General features: G+C 45.4%; 2 protein-coding genes across 3 annotated transcripts in view; both read right to left on the bottom strand.

The window, feature by feature from the left end:
* Positions 1 to 2,382: 2,382 nt before the first annotated feature.
* OLFML3 (olfactomedin like 3) lies at positions 2,383 to 5,190 on the bottom strand. The gene is made up of 3 exons (XM_007169358.2): positions 4,973 to 5,190; positions 3,983 to 4,268; positions 2,383 to 3,671 (listed from the first exon to the last, which is right to left on the bottom strand). Exons 1-3 carry the CDS (start codon positions 5,084 to 5,086, stop codon positions 2,851 to 2,853), a joined length of 1,221 nt encoding a protein of 406 aa, XP_007169420.1. The 5' UTR covers positions 5,087 to 5,190; the 3' UTR covers positions 2,383 to 2,850.
* A 1,954-nt stretch (positions 5,191 to 7,144) lies between these two features.
* The window catches only part of HIPK1 (homeodomain interacting protein kinase 1), a 49,793-nt gene continuing 38,208 nt past the window's right edge, over positions 7,145 to 18,729 (bottom strand). The window contains exons 11-16 of one of the 2 annotated variants that reach the window (XM_057542090.1): positions 18,270 to 18,409; positions 17,361 to 17,543; positions 16,662 to 16,868; positions 14,854 to 15,095; positions 13,042 to 13,172; positions 7,145 to 11,956 (exon numbers count right to left, since the gene is read on the bottom strand). In XM_057542090.1, coding sequence (XP_057398073.1) covers positions 11,468 to 11,956; positions 13,042 to 13,172; positions 14,854 to 15,095; positions 16,662 to 16,868; positions 17,361 to 17,543; positions 18,270 to 18,409 — 1,392 coding nt within the window. In that variant the 3' untranslated portion in view covers positions 7,145 to 11,467. Of the gene's footprint in view, positions 11,957 to 13,041; positions 13,173 to 14,853; positions 15,096 to 16,661; positions 16,869 to 17,360; positions 17,544 to 18,269; positions 18,413 to 18,729 lie in introns of both variants that reach the window. The other variant, XM_057542031.1, reaches the window with a different exon arrangement.

Below are 18,729 nucleotides of genomic sequence, written 5' to 3'. Positions count from 1 at the left end.
ATGACAAGGTGAACACGTTCGTTTCTCTCATGGGCAGACACAAAGGCCAGCACCAGGGAGGAAAGGCTATTGAGAACAAGGAGGAGAGCTGGGAAGTTAGGGTGGGAAATTCTGAGGGCAGAGTAAAGGGAGCCCTCTGAACCCTGCCTTGTGCTAGAGAGGCAATGCCTGGACCAAAGATCTGGCAGACAGCTGTCCCCACAGCAGCGGCCCTTCCTGCTTCTTGACGCTATTCCCTACAACCCCATCCCTGGCTGTTTACTGTCTTAGGGCCGGGTGTTGCGGGCAGACGTGGAACTTCTCTTTGGACTCTTAGCGCCTTTTTACCCCATAGGGCCTCTGCTTCCCACTGTCCGACCACTGTCAACTCAAACCAGAGGTCATAACCTGTTTCTGTCAAGTGACATGTTATGGAGGGTCTGAGAAGGAGCAGTGAGGCTGCTTTTTGATGATAGGATTCAGCCACGGAGGCTCTCTCCTTGAGCAGCAGATAATTAAGCTTAATGAATTTGGACAGTTCACTGGATCTGCCCACACAGTTCCACTCACCTTCTAAAACGCTTCCAAAATAGCACTAGCTATTGTACACAAGCCAAAAAGAAAAACAAAAAGGAAAAAGTAGTAAGTGACAAGGCCTCAGAGATTTCTGCCCTTTCAGAAAAGTCTGAGTGAACTTTTCCAAAGAAATTTTAAGCAAGAAAAAAACAAAAACAAAACAAAAAAAACCTGCGTTTTCCCTCATTGAGGAACCAGGGAAAAAAAGATGCCACAAAGACAGGCACACACGTTGTGAGGTGGAAGGACCCGGTGTTAGCACTCACTCCTCACACTGATGTCATCTACACACAGAGTCTCCGGAGCTATTCCCTCCTCAGGGTCGTCAAAAAGCCGTTTCTGGCAACTGGTGCTGGATCAAGATGCCTCTACAGACGGGCCCTCACCCTCTCACCCAGTGGTGTCACACTAAGGAGACGAGCTCCCCCCATGTGTGCACGCGCCCACACACCCCTCCTCGGGGCCTGGCCCCCTCTTGCCCGGGCCTCCACCGAGAGCTCCCTCCCTCCTCCACGCCCTCCTCAGCGAACCACGCGCTGCTAGAGCCAGATGTTCCGTGGGCAGACCCCTCTGTGGGCTGACAGGCGGTGATTACTGCTGCCAGCCCCATATTAGAGAGAACTGAATGGGAGCGAGCCTCCACCCGCCCAGGCTCCCCACAATAGCGCCTTTGTGAGGTGCTTCACTGCCTTTCATTTCCCCTGCCTCGCCAACCTACGTCAGGAGCAGCTCCGCCTGGGGAGGGAAGAAAAGAAGACAAAAGGAGGATCACAGGGCCCTGACTGGTCCACCCTACCCTGGGGGTGGGGGAGAGGGTGGGGGGAGAAGACCGGGTCCCTTTCCTCTCCCTGCCAAGGGGTAAATAACCAGGAGGACTCCCAGGGCTGCTTGAGGTCAACTTCACAGTCCAAGCAGTGGATCTTGTCCCTCAGATGGCCTTGCTCCAGAGTGTTGGACATGAGGATGAGGCTGGAGCGGGGCCTGGTACAGAGCTCAGCAGATGCCTAGAGACTGGAGTCCAAAACCGGGGTCCCCTCCTCCTGTCCTTTCTCCCTTCTCCCTTCCCCAGATGGCCTTCTGCAATTGCAGCCCAGAGGCCAGAGTGCTAGGCAGGAAAGGGTTAAGTTTCCGGGACTTCTGGACAGACTTCAGCCAGGTTCCAGGACTGGGGTAGGTACGTGGGGGTGAGGAGGGTGGCGAGAGAGATGTGTTGGGAAACTGGGAAGACTAACATCTGGGACGTGGTCACTGCCCCTCCTCCTCGCCCCAACCGCAGACGCCGTGGCAGCAGGAAAATCAGAGCGGTTCAGACCAAGCGCGATTGTGCAACCTGGTCCTGGCGATGAGCTTGATGCTGGAGATGGGAGTGGGGTTCGGTCCTGGGGGCAGAGGCCACTTCAGAGGTGAGACTTAAAGTTCTTACAGAACCCACACTCATTCAGGGCTCTGGTTTCCGCATTCGACTTCAGTGTGACTAAAACCCATTGTCTGCATCAAAACCTCGGAGAATTGGAATTGGAAGCTGTGCCCCTGGGCCCCAGTCTCGCGGCCGGAGGCGCGGTGCCGCTGGTGGTTCTGGGAGGGCTGCTGCGGAGGACGGTGGGCACCCCGGGGGCTTTTGCCCAGCCTCTGGAAGTGCTGGGATTCTGCCGCCTCCCCAGGCACCTCCCAGTGAAGTCTGTAACTGGAGAAGCCCCTCTCGCTCGGCAAGGGAGCCCAGACAAGTCCCTAATGCGGCTTAAGGAGCGGGGATGGGGCAGAGGAGAAGATGGACGATCACGGGGAGAAATCTGATCTGAGGGCTACCCCAAACAAACACAGGCAAGGAGCAGTGGATTTTCCTTTTAATGCAAAACGCTGCAGTACAGAACGAGTCCCATCCTCTAGGGCACTGAAGGGAGAAGGGAGAGAGGGCAGAGTCTAACGTCATGTCCTCCTAGCCCTCTCTCCCCTGACTCGCACTGAGGCAAGAAATATTCTGTTGCCTGTTCACTGGGGTCGCCCCCATACGTATAAGGGTCAGAGCTCTGGAGCTGGCTCATCTTTCACCGGCCTGAAATCTGTTGACATGGGGCAAGAGAGGAATGAACATTTAGGGCTGTCTCTCTTTTATCTCTAAAAGGATTCCTCGAGATCTGGAGTCCCATGTGAAATGAAGGGGCAATGAGAATTTGGCTTCCATTGGCTGAAAATATGAGATGTGAATCACAACTTGCCCGGAATGAGGAGCAGGAAATTTAGTCGGGATATAAATGTATGGAGGTGAAAGAGATTCAGAAAACAAGACTAGCTCCCTCAAACTTCTTCCTCTTTCTTCCTCATCTCCAGCTTATAGACAATCTGGTAGCCATCATCCCAGGCGTAAAGCTGGCGCTCGCGGGGGTTATAGCGGAGGCTGGCGTGGGCACCATATCGACGGGGGAAATAAGGGAGTGCTGCCCTTTCGGGGGTCAGGGTGCCACTGGCATCAAAGGAGCACTGGATGCGGGCCCGACTGGCAGGGCGGGTATTATAAACAACGTATAGCGTCCCACAGATGACAAAGGCAGCCTCAGCGTTCTCTCTGGGACATGGTGTGTCCCACTGCTGCTCTGTGTCCAGCGTCTGTGGGTCTAACTTGGCCAGACACAAGTGCCTCTCGTCCTCCTGGGTGGCATAGACAGCCCAAAGGCCCTCCTCATCAGCCGCCAGGTCTATGTACGTGTCTGCCGTCAGCCCGTACGGGGGGATCAAACCCTCTGCTGGGAATACTGAACTGTCCACCACTGTTCGGTTTGCCAGGTGGAACTTGATGAGCTGCAAAGTGTTCTCCAACTCACCGCCCCCTCCAGGTCTCCCAGGGGGCCTCCGGGCATAGTAAAGAAAGCCACCATATACCAGCTGGCCCGTGCCTACCCAGGGGAAGGGCACCCGGACTCGGGAAGCTTTCCGGGCAGCCATGGCAAGAGTGAAGTCACGCAGCCTTGGGAAGACAAAGGCTGTGTCATTCTGGGTCCCATCTAACACGTAGATCTTCTCTGCTGGCCCCAGTGGATCCTTGGTCCACAGACCAGCTGGGCCACCAAACCGCTTCAGGATCTTCATTGATCTCACCTGAGAGATTGTGTAGCCACAGTCTGGTGGGAAAGGAGAAAAGCACAGGACAAGGAAAAACAGGCGAGAGTTAGATGCTCACTGCAGGAACCCCCCAGGGTGGGCTATTTGGAGAACAGTGGGCCTTTGCCCAGTGGACGCCTCCACTCTTATGGAGGATTGGGAAAAAGAGCACCACAGAGGCCTGGGTCCCCAGAAACTCTCCTCAATGAACCTGATATTACAGTGATTTCCCTAAAACAGATTCTAGAAGATAGAGCCAAATGGACTGGAATAAGGAGAAAAAAGGGAAAGAACCAAGGAAGAATACAGGGGTCTGTTTCAGATCACTTACCTGTCACCATATCGTACTTCTCGTTTCTTCTGCCCTTGCCTTTGGCCCCAGGGCCTCCAGTCACCTTCTCATCAACCTCTACACAGGGTAGGGCTGGGTTCTGGGTCTCTAGATAGTCCACCTCCCGCTCCAGACGGTCCACTCTCCCCGACATGGTGTCAGCCTCAGTTCTGAGTGCCTCCCGCTCCTTCTCGGCCACCTCCAACAGCGGCAGCATCTTGTTCTTGAAATCCCGCAGCTCAGCAGCGTGCCGACTACTCTGGTCCTGGCACTGGGCCAGCCGTTCCTAAAGGGATGGGGCAGCAGGAAGGAGGGCCGAAGGGTTACAACTCCCAGGCAGGGAGAGGCCCAACCAGGGAGTTAGGAATGGGAAAAAGCAAAACTCAGCCAGGCATCAGCGTCCCCTTCAACCTCCACAGAGAGAAAACCAAATGTTCAAGATGCTGAATGTGCAAAGAGCTCAGCTAAGATCCATCTAGGCCCCAGTCCCGACTTTGCATCCTCCAGCCGTGCTGTGAGCAGTGCCACTGAGTTCTCCGAGCCTCTAGGGCAGTCTAAGTGCATGAGGGTGAGAAGGGATCTCTGCTCCATTATACGATCCTCCTCTTGGGAATTAGGATGTTACAGACTCCAAGCTGTTAAAAAGGCAGAAAGTTGCAGATCCTCTGAGAACTTCCAACTTTCAATAGAATCATCAGCTCGTCCTGAGATGCATCCCCACAATTCTAGCTCTCATTTCCACTCTCTTCCCTTATCCCATCTAATCCCAGGGGTGAAACACAAAGGTCTCTTTGCTTTGGAATTGCTTTATGTATGTGGGAAAAGAGGAGGACTTGCAATTTTGAGGATCCTCTTATTAAAAGACGGAGTTTTCTGTAGGTTCTTACAAGAGCCCTAATTTGTCATCCCCACATCCCTGACAAACTGGGTGAATCAACAGGAGATGTGGAATCCTTCCAGGCTGGGCCAGAAGAGAAAGGAGACACCTACCTCTAAGGCAGCTAGTCGGCGTTCCATGTACTCCACAAGGTGGTGCTGCTGTCCTTGAAGGGGTCCCGACCAAGACAAAAGGAACAAGATAAGGAGCGGGGTGCGGGGCCCCATGGCTGCGGGAGAGTAGGGCCAGGGTAGACCAAGTGTGTAGTCGTGTGCACACGGCCTCTTCCACTCAAGCTGGCGGGTTAGCTTTGGAGGCCGGGCTGGGGGCGGTGCCTTCTCTCTTGCAGGATCTCGGGGGCTCTCTCACTACTCTGGAATGCTTTCACAGTCTCTTTACGGGCCCCACCCCCTCCTTTCCGCCTGGATTGATCAAACACAGATGGTCCTAGTGCAGAGCAGCCAGAAGGCTTAACCACCTCCCGCCTAGGCCGTGGGCTCGCCAGGAGAGGAGAAGGAGATTGGAAACCCTAGGGCAAAGGCCTTCTGGGCAGTCACTCAGGAAAAGGAGCTAGCAGGGGGAGGCAGAGGCCCCGGAGGAAACTCAGCAAACTCTATTTTCTGCTTTAGAATGCTTCTAATGCTGACTTAAGAACCATCCTTCGTTAATCCTTTCCTTTCCCAGCAATAACAGCATGGATTGTTTTCTGCCTTTAGTGGAAGCTGGAAGCAGGGGAGATGAGGTTTGAGGGGAAGGGGTGGGAAAAAAGGCCCCAGGGGTCAAGTCTGTAGTACCTTCTTCTGCGGCTCACTGGCGCCATCTTGTGCTAAGCACCTGGTGTCATCTCAGAATTAACAGGGAAACCAAGTTCACCTCCAGTGGAAAATGTGCCGCAAAGCAAGCCAAGTAGGTTGAGTTTACAGGGGTTTTCATGATTAAAATGCAGCTTTCCCCACGGACTATCCAATTACTTATGGGGCTATCCCAATCTCTCTACGATTTAGCCTAAGAAAGAGAATGTATCTGAGATTAAAACTAAAAAACAAAAACCAAAAAACCCAGAACAGGTCATTGAGAAATTAGTAAATTAATTCTTGATTATCTGGAAGTGAGACTGACTGCAGTCTTTCTATATACAGTCTTCCTTGGCCTGAAAGCTTCTAGGCATATTCTCTTACCCAAACTGGGGAGTGTTCACACTAATTTTACATTCATTTATTTAGGAAAAAAAAAATCTGAAAAATATATATGTTGCAGTCTAAATCAAAATAAATGTACTCTGACTTCCCTACTGATGGGAGAGAACAGACTATTGATAACTTCTCTTGGTTATGGCCCAAAAGGGTGTTTCTAAATGTTTCTCATTTCCATATCCCAACTATGACTACAGGGGCCCAAAATGAATTAATGGCCACTGTAAGATAGACTTGTCCTGAAACACATGCGTCAAAAGGAGTCAAATGAGCATAGCATTTATTCAGAGCCCCGCAGTGATGAATCTAGACAAATCTCTAATTCTTTATCAGGAGAAATTTTACTCTAATCACTCACTTAAGAGAAATCTGAGCCAAAGTCCTGCTCTAAAAAAACAAAAAACAAAAAAAACTATTCCTTCGACTTGAGGACATGGGGAGGGGGAAGGGTAAGCTGGGATGAAGTGCGAGAGTGGCGTGGACATATACACTACCAAATGTAAAATAGCTAGCTAGTGGGAAGCAGCCGCATAGCACAGGGAGATGTGACCACCTAGAGGGGTGGGATAGGAAGGGTAGGAGGGAGACGCAAGAGGGAGGAGATATGGGGATATATGTATATGTATAGCTGATTCACTTTGTTATAAAGCAGAAACTAACACACCATTGTAAAGCAATTATATTCCAATAAAGATGTTATAAAAAGAAAAAAAAAAGATTCTTCTAACAGTGCAGCTTTCTGAAAGGAGGGGAAAATAGCATCATCTTGTGGTTATCCTTATTTGCATTCTGGTACTTTAGATGTTTGGTGGAACATGCTAGGAAGCAAGGTTTAATTAGCCTGTGTCAGAAGTTTCTGCATCTTTCAAAGGGCCAGATCCAGATGATCTTAAGTTAGGGCCCTGGACACTCCATTCTTGGGAAGTATTCCCTACCGACCCCTATTTATTTCTGGTGTGGAGACTTGTATGAAGAATGAAGTTGTCTCTAACACTCTACTGGCATTCAGATGCAATGTATTTAGCCACTCCAAAGATGCCAATTGTTGATCCCCTTTGTACCCCTATAAGAGAAGTCAAAAACAGCCACATGAATCAGAAAATTTACCCATTTTATTGATGCATTGCAATTGCTCTACATTTTACCATATTATGTAGAAAATACTGAAAATACAAGCTACTTTGTAAAACCAAAGACAAACATTGAATCCAAAGATAAACTATGTTTTACACAATGGACCCTTTTCCCGTAGTTAGTATTAAATTTTAAATATCTATTTCTTTTTGTTAAAATGATTATTTTACATACTCCCTAAGTACATCTGCATTACAAACATAGCTCAGTAATTCTCAGAAACTGTTTCTAGAGGCTTGTCATAAAAGGAAGCGCACAACCAGAAAAGGGAGAAAGCAAAAAAAGTTTAAATCGCACACAATAACTAGCATATCAAATACATTTAATAAACTTGGAATTCCATTGCAATATCAAGGATTCAAAGCAGAAATACTAACGTTACATATAATGTACATAAAATGTACTGCTACATGTAGTGAGATTATTTTTCAAGCTGAATCAAAACCACATATTATATAAAGTTTAGCAACAAACAACCATGTAGACATGCTGCACCATCCATCAGTTAAAAAAAAAAAAAAATTGAAACAGGAAGCAGGCTTGGGTCATTCCTGTCACTGAGAGGCAATTTCATTTCCTATCCTAAAACAAACCATCCTAACCAGTGGGTTTTTGCATAATAATGCTGAATAAAACACACACTACTGCGCTTGCCTGGCTAAGGGCAGTCAAGTTTAGCCCCTCTAGTGGAGGACGATGGATGGTCAGAACTGTTTAAATGGAGTTCTCATTCCTGGGGCTGGGATTTTAGCTGAGCACTGACCATAGTATCACTTCCTGGAAGATATTTAAAACTCTGGAGTGATCAAGTGTCCTGATGAGCCTAGAGTGGCTATACCTAACCCTTCCCATTTTCTCTCTCACCCTGAAGGGGAGAAGCTGGAAATACAAGTTCTGAGAGGACTTAAAGCCTTAAGCTGGTCTGAGGTCAGGCCACTGTGACCTGGGCCAGCTGCTCACTTTATTCCTGGAGCTTCCCCCATCCTGTCAGGGCCAGCAATGTTAAGCCCCAGAGACAGAATCTAAAGCCACACTGAGCACATACACATTCAGCAGACACAGGTGGATTTTTATCTTGGTAAATCTGAAATGCCAATTTGCAAAACTAAGACTGAAGATCTCTAAAATTCTTAAAGCCACACACTGCTAGTAAGGTGATTATGGTTAACAGTATAAGCTCTTGGTATTGTCTTCTCCCCGTGAAGACTCCTATCTTAAGTGGTATCCACTTACTGGACTGGGGGTGGGGGGTAGGGTGCGCAGGAGTGGAGTGTTTTTTTCCTGCATCTCATTTCTTACAAAAACAACAAATCTTATCCCTTGTAAAGATAAGGAACAAAAAATATTTCCATTAGAAACTAGATCTGCCTTTGAGCAAGAAAATGAGAATGCGCTTGGCAAAAAGAGACACAAAGATTGCACGCAGTGACCAGAAAACTGTATAACACTAGTGACAGAAACTATACAAACTGCTTGGGTATCTTGATCAATACAGTGCTGAAAACACAAAATAATGATAAAAAAAAAAAAAAGTAGAAAACACCAACATGTTCCTGGTAGGCTGTACTGACTATCTGCCCCATCCTGAAAGCCCTTCCTCCTTACAATGAAGAAATTCCAAATACCCTGACAGCTCCTCGGTGTTCAACCTGGTACAGAGCTTGCCGACCAGGCTCCATGAAATCTCCCATCTCCATCCTGCACCTCCTTGACACCATCTCTACAAAGAACCAGTCCTAGACTTATCCCTCAAATACGTAAGCTTCAGTTCAGATGGAACATGTCTACATCTTAGGGTTATCCTTCTTCCCGCAAATCTTTAATGGGCAGGAACTTTGCCATCCCCAGTACTCTCTACTTGACCCAGATCCGTGTAGGAGCTGAGAGTACAAGGACAATTTCACAGTTTGAAGGGCCCCAAGAATAAGTTGTTAAAAAGAAACCTCAAAAGGCCGATGGCTCAACAGGCTTTGGTTCCTTCTAAATATTCTTCACCGGCTAAGAAACCTTTCTTTGAGTTCCCTGTCACCAGCGGCTTCACAAAACTCCTCCTCGTAGTATTGGGGACGCGGGAAGCAATACAACAGGCTCTTTGGTATAAACACATCTGTTACATGTTTTTTTCAACAAGCAAACATTTTACTAGGAATATCAACTATTTGCAGGAAGGACTGCCACATGGGAAAAGGAAAAAATAAATCTCATCTAAAAGTGATTGCACATACTTAAAAAAAAAAAAAGAAAGAAAAAAGAAAAAAAATGCATATTTAATATTGGCTTGACTCCTCTCACCTGCTTCCCGAATTCTCACAGAAGCAAGGTAGCAATGCACAGTGAGAGAGCCACATGGGGAAAATGCTTCTGTGAGAACTCGGCTGAGAATCCAAAATGGAAAGGGGTAGAGGTGGCGGTAAAAAAGAGAAGCTGCTGTTTTTATTTTTCAGTGTCGGCAGGGAAACTGAGAACAATGCATATACACAACACAGCTATTAATCCTGTTCTGATAAATCCCAGTGAACAGCTTAGGGTCCACGGGGGCTTGCTGGTCCGTCCTAAGGCAAGCTCACTGTAAACTCTATTAACCACTACATTATCATATAAGGCACTACAATAAGGGAAGGAGGAGAAAGGGAAGGAAGAGACACACACTGAACAACTCCTCACCAGACACACCTGTGCAAAACAATTCCAAGGGTCTCCTCTCCTTGCAGGCAATGCCCCTGCTCACTCAGCACTACAGTAATATGCTCTAATATAATTGCAATTAGTTCACATACATTCCAACAAGTATCAGTTCATTTTGGTTTAAATACAATGGAGACATCAATTCTATCTCCGGGGTAACACTGGAGGATCAGAAACACACTAAATACACAATTCAAGTGTAATCACTACACATCTGATTACAAATAACATTTTGGGTTAGCAGGAAAAATTGCTTGTTATATTCTTCTAATCAATATGTACATATTTAATTATGCAAAATATTAAAACACCACCATTACAAAACTTCTAAAATATTTTTAAATTCAGTAATAAATTTTTAAAATATTTTTTGCAATTCCTACATGCACTTATTATATAAGTCTTAATAAGAGAGCATTCAATTTGCTGCTGGCATACAAAGAAAGCTACTTTAAAGTATAAAAGCTATACACAACGTTTCTTATCTGGTTTCAGATCCTTTAGCTTTCTCCCCAAATAAATCACATAGAATGAAGGGAGAGCTGAGGCAAAGAGAGAAAGAGGTGTATTACTGAAAATTCATACTAATACTCAGGCAAAGCTCATCAATGCCAACAACCTTTAGGCAAAGCTCATCAATGCCAGTATCGCATAATACAAAGAGATTTTGCATATAATAAAACAACTACCACCATACAATAATAACCACCTTAATGGCTTTTCCAATAATAAAATTTAAGCTAAATCAGAGAGAGAAGGACTTTTTAAAAATAATTTAAAAAGAATGCACAGGGCTTCATTTAGAAAGAATACCTGGTGCTTTCACGGTAGGTATGGATTCTCTCACACTAAGTTACCAGCAAATGGTGAGCTGCCTTTTTAACACTACTTTAATAATAAACACAGGAGCAACTGAGAGAATCCCAACAGTAACAGAGAGTAGTATGTAACCAGCTTTGCAAAAATAACAATTTCCCACTAAATATAACATGACATGAAAACAAAATTAAAACACTGTAAGCTTAAATGTCCCATTAGCAAAGGTAAAATTTTGAGGAGAAATGCGAGATAGTAAAATACAGACTTGTGCAAGCTGCTCTTAAGATAAGCAATTAATTAAGTCTTGGTTTTTAAACAAGCAGAAAGTAATGATTTTTCTTTTCTTGTTACCAGATTTCAAGTCCTTCTATCAGCATTTTTCCTCTGACCAGCAATTACAATAAAATAAAGTTAAATAAAGAGGAACTTCATGTGTTTTTAAAAGCATTTATAGAAATCAAGTCAGAGAGAGAAAATATTTTTCAAAGGTTAACTTCAGAATGATCTCTCTTCCTTGGTAACTGCAGACGATGGGCATCTGAACTCTTCCAAATACCAAAAATGCTGTCACAAAAATAAAGAATTAAAAAATAGGGCAGACTTTGGGAGACTACAACAATGCAGTCAACACTGAGACAGGTTCCCCAGAGAAAAGCCTTCTGCTTCAGTGGGCCCCTGCAGAGCAAGTTGCTGGCTAAGGAGTTTCAGGAGAGGGTGAGGGAGGAGCTCATCACAGCCCATTAAGAACGCTGACCCCTCCTCCCTCATACTCACCAACTACAAGTAAGAATACTGGCTGATCTTGGTAGGGCTCAGTGGGTATCCAGTGTAAATGGTTGAGCCTCGGGAAGACCCAATGTAAGACTGGGTGGCAAATTGGTGTTGGTACTGAGCAGGGGCCACGCTGGCAGAAGTGAGGAGACTGGGCCCAACACTGACAGGGACCTGGTGCACCAGAGTGCTAGGGTGGGTGGTATACGCTGCAGCATGCCTTGAGGAGCCCTGCGGGGAGAAGAGATGAGCGATGGAGCTGGTGGAGCCCAATGCAGCAGCAGAAGTGGGGGCAGCATACGTATACAGGTGAGGCTGGCTTGGCAGGTGAGCAGGGGCTGGGGCCAGGTGTGGGTGCCCGGTCGAATGTAGTGGGCTGCCATGCTGGAAGGCGTAAGAGGCTTGGGAGAGCGGGGCCACAAACGCCTGCTGCCTGCGGGGGGCAGGGTTGCTGCTTCTCTCCTGCGAGGTTGGAGCTGACGATGACTGCTGGTTCTGGAAGGAGGAAGAAGGGAGTGAGGAATCTTGAGGTCACTCTGGTTCAGGGCACCAAAGGCCAATTTGAGAGTTGAGGTTCTAACGCATACTGCTTCTGGGCTGCCATAGCACAGAATCTCCCAGACTGGCAATGCTGTCAGAAGTCAGCCATCCATCCCTCTGCCTCCTGGCAGAACAGATCCTAACCCAGCCCAGACAGCAGCAGTTTGCTCTCAAGTATGACAGAGGAAAGGGGGAAATCAAGAGTTCATAGGGTTACTCACTCCTGCAAGTAAATAACTGTCGACTCAACTCACCCTATTCTGGCGTCAGTGACTTTGAATTTTTCCTAACCTTTCTTCCTTGCCATTGTTTTCTTTTGCTCTCCTCTAAGTTCTTCCTATCCCTCTTGAATTGTGGAGCCCAAGACACATGCACTAACTCGAACTTACATTTGCACTTGCATGTGCTCTCTCTCTCTCTACACACACAACCACAGTTACACCCTCATATTTACACTTTCTCACTACTAGTAGACATCATACAAGCACCAGAATTTCAGCTGAGGAAAAAGTGAACACAAAGAGAATAGTGACCCTCCCCACCCCATCAGAGGATCAGATGGGGAGAAAAAAGCCCCAAATCCCAGACTCAAGCACCATGTAAGACTAGAACCAGTTGATTAAGTATCCAGAAAGCTTTTTCACTGTCTCTTGCTTCAAGTAAACAGTGTAATAAGGCTCAGGTTATTTATGACCCAGGAGATAAAGGAAGAGAATCTGGTCTCAATGCATGTGGTGGTGCAGAACCAGGCAAGAACTAAAGCATCCTAGGCACTTTCTAAATTCCACACATTTCTCTTATCTTCCAGGATAGACTAGGGAGGTCTGATGGAAAACGTGGAACGTACATTCTGAACCCATTTACAGAGGGAATGAAGAGACACAGCACATACAGATATGACACAGGCCACGGACACCAAATTGTTTGACACAGAAGGGGCTTCATTTGGCTTTATTCAGCAGTCCAGCCAGAAGCAGGGTTCTCCAGAGAGTAACAACAGCGGGGGCCCCAAACAGAAGGCAGCAGCGCCTCGTGCTTACCTGGCTAAGGTTGAGTGGCTGTGCTGCGCTGGCCCCCCCGCGCTGAGCCCGATATCCTGTGGGGGTGGCACAGCATCCAGACGACTGCCCGCTCACTGAAGCCACCGGCTTGCTCTTACTGCTCAGGAGACCTAAGAAAGGGTCAGGCTCTAGTTACGAGCAGACATGGACTCAGTATCACTGAGCTAAACCTCAGATGGCATCATCTTAATCAGTCCATGTTTGTATGAGGTTTCCAAGAGTTAAGGTTTCATGTGTATCTTATTTCCTCAATTACATTTACACTAGAAGAACAAAAACTGTATTATCCATTTCTTTTCTGTCTTTCTACAAAGCTCCATAAAGGATCTTCAAAAGGTTCACTTCAGTAAATATTATCTAATCTCCAGTAATGTGAAAGGTACTATTAGAAATATAAACACAAGTAAGACACAGTCCCTGCTCTCAAGGAGCCTAGAGTTTACGTAGGAAGGGATTAAACAAGTACAGAAATGACAATGTGAAGCTCAGTAAGATCTTGGTAATATTTAGGAACATTTAGGTGTCCAAGGGGTTTAAAGAAAGACAAGATTATATCTTGTTGGGCATTCACTGTCTTCAAATTCTAAGAAACTGCAGAAAGTGCAGCTGAATATAAGCACGATCAATTTTCAAAATTTTGCTTCCTTCTGTGGTCCCACTAGGAAAACTGGAGCATTTATTCAGTGACTTGTGGAGCAACCTATTTTCTTTGGACCCAATAGTGGACAGAGCTCCTAATAATCTTTCTCAGTAGCCTGGCATCAGGAAGTTTTGCCCTGTCTGCAATGGACAGTTGTCTACTTCTCAGGAGGAGAACCACACGTCACCCTCAAACTAGAACACTGTTTATGTCTTCAGCAGTATTATAATTCATGGTAAAACACTAATTTATAAAAGTACGAAGAGATGGCTATATCGATGCCAAAATTGCACAGTCCTCGCCTTTGGTGTATAGAGTTGCCACTGGAAAAGAGCTGCCTAGACAGGGGCTACGTTTTTCTGGGCCCCCTTGCCTCTAGGTGGGGCCATGTGATGAGTTTTCACTATTTCCCGGGCTAAAGAGGTTAAAAACTGTGTGCGCCTCCTCCATACTTTACTTCTCCTTCCGACTGGATGCCGAGGATTCCAAGGCTCTGATCCTAACCTCGCTGCCAGGCCTACCAACCGAGAGCACTTGCACTGGGAACTCATGTGACTCAGAAATAAATTTCTATTATGTTTAGCCACGAAAACTGGGGCTTGTTACTGCAGTTAGCATTTCATTACCCAATAACTGAACCAGGGAACCTAAACCCAGCAGCTCACAGAGCAAAACAGATGGAGGTAATTTGGTTGATAATACAACCCACAAAAGCATCACTGCTTTGCCACTGGGCGAGAAAAGATCTAAAGTACATATTGTTTTCCAAAAAAACGTTTGCAATCACTTTTAACATTATCAGTTCCCGTTCATTTCTGGATTGTCAAAGCTGAATCACCTGTGGCAAAAAAAACCTGCCTGTTAATTCTCCCTGTCATCTAACGTAAGTCGTATCTACCTTCTCCCATCAACAGTGAGTGTATTACTGAGACTACAAACTCACTTTTATATTGATCCAAGCAAAATAAACACAGGAAGATAAACTGATGGCCAAAAATAATTTCACATCACAAGGAACTGATTTCTGAACTAGGTAATTTTTAGGAAAATCTACGCCACTGGTCTGTACCATTGGCAAAAGTAGATTATAGCAAAATACTAAAGATACACACATCAAAGGAGAATTCAACTCCAGCTGTGAAGAAACTCACCTGAGGCCTGGGTTGCTACAGTGCAGTCACCAAGCTGAGTTTTCAGTGGAGGTACAATGATGGTGCGGGTGCCAGTGCCATCCCCCACGACTCTGCCGGGACCCTCCGGAAGGGGTCCACTATTGCCCCGGAGAGCACTCAGGGTATCAGTGGAATATGGGCTGCTCAAGGAAGAGTCAGAGTCCGGAGAATCATTGACAGTGACATAACTGATGACATTAGACCTTGCCTTCAGGCCAGAGCTGAGGAGAAAAAAATACATGAAAATTCAACCCTCTTTTAGCAATGTTTCTTTGCTGGTCTCTGGTCTTCCCATAATAAAAATGATGATAATCATGATGATAGTAATAATAACAACAGTAGCAGCAACAAATTTCTGAGTGCTTATTATGCATCAGGCACTATTCTTACACTCTACACATATCTCACTGAATCCTCACAACACTTCCATGAAGTAGGTACTTTATCCCTGTTTTGCAGATAAGGCAACTGAGGCAGAGGGAGATGGAGATTAAGAAACTTGACCAAGGTCACACAAGTGATAAGTGGTGAAGACAGGATTCAGATCCAGGACAGAATGACTCCAAAGTACACACCTCTAGCAACTATTCTATGTTGCCTCTTAGCCATTCCCATTCGCAGTTATTTCAACAGTATTCTTCAAACACCACTTTATTTTCATATCACCCTACTAGACTATAAATGGTTCCTTACTGTATCTAATCAAACTTCTCACTATAGGTGTTTTCAAAAAACGTTTCTTCACAAACTGATCCCTACCTTACTAACTTTACCTTTTCCTTAATTTTTACTAGGCTTGCCTCCGGTCAAAGCAATCCTGCTGGTTATATAATTTTTGTCAGTACTAGGCCACTTTTCTTCACTGGAAAGTTTACTTTTTTCTTCCCCAAATCAGTTCAATGACCACTTTCAAAACTTAGTTTCAAGTCTATTTACCATTTGTAAATAGCCATTTGTAAATACCATTTGTAAATAGCCCTTTTGAAGTATTTCATTCTAAATTTACTCTTTCAAGTTCATTTAAACTTCATTTACATGTGACTCTGTTAAGTCTCCTAAGTTACTTTCATGCGTGAATCCTTCCTCCTCAGGTAAAAGTAGAGTTATTGCCTCTTCTATATGCCTAACACCAAAAACGCAATGAAGATGAACACAGGATGATCAAGGCAACTGACTATGTTCACACCAAGAGAGGTGTGTATCACAGTTGTTCAATGTATCCAATCTCTCTTAGTTAACTGCCCAATTAAGGACTTAGATTAAGGTGCTGGGATAAGAGGAAATAATCTGGTACTTAAATTCTTAAGCTGAATGACCATATAGCAGAGGGGGGAAAAGAAGGTAGCCCTACTTAAAGTTCTACCTCTTCCAAAGAGGTCTGTTCAGATTAAAAAATTACATGAATTTCATATAATCTCATATCTACCAACTTGTTCCAATTAATTGTTTTTTACATGCTTCCGTTACAGTATCTGTTTTCAGACTCTGAAGTTCCTTAAAGGCAGGGGATCATGTCTGTAGTATATAATGTGCATTCCAAGCCAGAATAGCCTGACAACGTATGAACGACTAATTTAACTGATGAACATGTATAATATTACAGAAAACTTGACAATGCTCAGTTATGGAAACTTGAGTGTTCTGGCTCACTCATCCAAGGCCATGCTTCCTAAATACCCCTTTTTAGTCCTTCCTTTCATAGCCAAAATTGAGCCACTTGTGTGAAGCCAACAGACTAAGACCAAGGGCAGGAGCCACAGAGCTAGGGAACCATTCACCTGTCTTACCTATTGGGCTTATATTTGTTGTCCTCTTCCTCATCAGTGTCACTGCGGATAGTGATGACACTCACAGGAGGGCTGGGAGTATCTGGAATGATGATTGGCTGATGCTGATCTTGTACAGGGACTAGGGAATTATAAGAAGATGTGGTACGGAGGGGGCTGCTCCCAACCAGAGAATAGACTTGAGAAGGCAGAACATCCAGAGAGGACCTGTAGGAAAAGGTCACAAGAAAGATCATTCAGTGCTTGGTCCCCAAAACTAGGTATCTTTTCCCCAGAACTCTTTCCAATTTGTTCTTTGATTCCTTCTTACCGAATCATTAAGCCAATACACTTAACTATAAAAGTACCAATAAAAAATAAACTAACCACTCTAGCCAGGGTTTCCAGGACAAGAACACCAAAATTAGAATATAGATTTTATTTTTGTATGCCCTTTACCCCATGGTTAAATTTCACTCTGTGAAGTGGGCAGAAAAGTAAAAACATCAGCCAAAAGAAGGCTGGATTCAAAGTGGCAGCAGAGAGAAAGGATTAGCATAACCAGAACACCTCTGTATGCATGCCCGAAGGTTAGCTCTTTTCAATTTGGCAGCTTCTTGCTGCTTCATACCAAAAGTGTCTATACTCCAACACTCTAAATGCCAGGTGACATGCCTTTCAAACCGGCAGTTTTAATTATCAGCCCTAACAGAGACTTACTTAGAAGAGACTGGAGCAGACTGCTTATTCTTCTTTGAAGGGAGGGAACTGGATTGTTGTTGTCTGACAACATGGGCAACGCCAACATTAAGGGGCTGAGCAGTGGCCAATGTCACATGGTTAGTCAGCAAGGATGGCTGCTGCATAATAGTGCTGTACTGGTTGCCATGAGAGTGGGCATTCCTGTATCATCAGAAAGAGAAGCACGAATGCTGAAAACACTGGGAAGTCAGGACCAAATAGATAATAAAAGCAATTAAAACAACCAGGGGCTTCCCTGGTGGCGCAGTGGTTGGGAGTCTGCCTGCCGGTGCAGGGAGCGCGGGTTCGAGCCCTGGTCTGGGGGGATCCCACATGCCGCGGAGCAACTGGGCCCACGAGCCACAATTGCTGAGCCTGCGCGTCTGGAGCCTGTGCTCCGCAGCGGGAGAGGCTGCGATAGTGGGAGGCCCCCACACCACGATGAAGAGTGGCCCCCGCTTGCCGCAACTGGAGAAAGCCCTCGCACAGAAACGAAGACCAACACAGCCATAAATAAATAAAAATAAATAAATTAAAACAAACAAACAAACAAAAAAAACCAAATAAAGCTGTGTTTTATTTTTATAGTTGGGCACCTGGATTATAAGGCTTTAGGGGTTTTCACTGTATAGTTTCTTATTGCATAAGACTTTCTTTAAATCTGAAGTAAATAATTCCTGAACTTAGAACCTACTGTTTTCCTGTATTCAAAGTTTTCTTATAACTCCGTCTCCTAGCCCAATATGGATTCTTTTCTTTAAGGATTTCACACAGAGATAAATCTCTCCTTTCCTTGACCTTCTTCCTGTCTCACCAAATCCTCAAGTGCTCCTTCCCTAAGGGATCTGCCCTTGCAAATTCTCCCAGAGAGGAACACAGGGCACTTGCCTCCAGTCTGTGAGCTGCTGGCCACTGCCCATGGCCTCGGGAATCACTGCAGTGGGCTGGACTGAGTTGTGTAGAGCTACCCCAGGCAACTGTTGCCAAGTTGAAGGCAGGAGAATTTGTTGGGTTCCTCCAGGCCAAGCCTGCTGTAAGGAAACAAACACAAAAAGATCCAGACTTGACTCATTCTTGGCTTTTTCTTCTGTTTTTTAGATGAAAGAAAAATTCATATCTTAAAAGAAGTTTCTTGTAGATTGTTAACTTGCAGAGATTAAAAAAAGAAAGGTCAGAGGGGCTCAAGGTTACAAGTCTTATGAACAGGGAAAAAGAACATGTTGCTTTCTCTTGGCCACCTCCATCACCTGACCACCAGGGTATTAAAGAAAAGAAGATCCCTGTGGTTAAGAGTTTCTATTATACTGCAGAGTAAAGGAGTCTGAAAGTTCAGAAGTAAGCTCTAGTT

Source organism: Balaenoptera acutorostrata, chromosome 1 (assembly GCF_949987535.1).
Source record: "Balaenoptera acutorostrata chromosome 1, mBalAcu1.1, whole genome shotgun sequence".
Classification (NCBI taxonomy): Eukaryota; Metazoa; Chordata; class Mammalia; order Artiodactyla; family Balaenopteridae; genus Balaenoptera; species Balaenoptera acutorostrata.
This window is presented reverse-complemented; position numbering and strand designations above follow the sequence as displayed.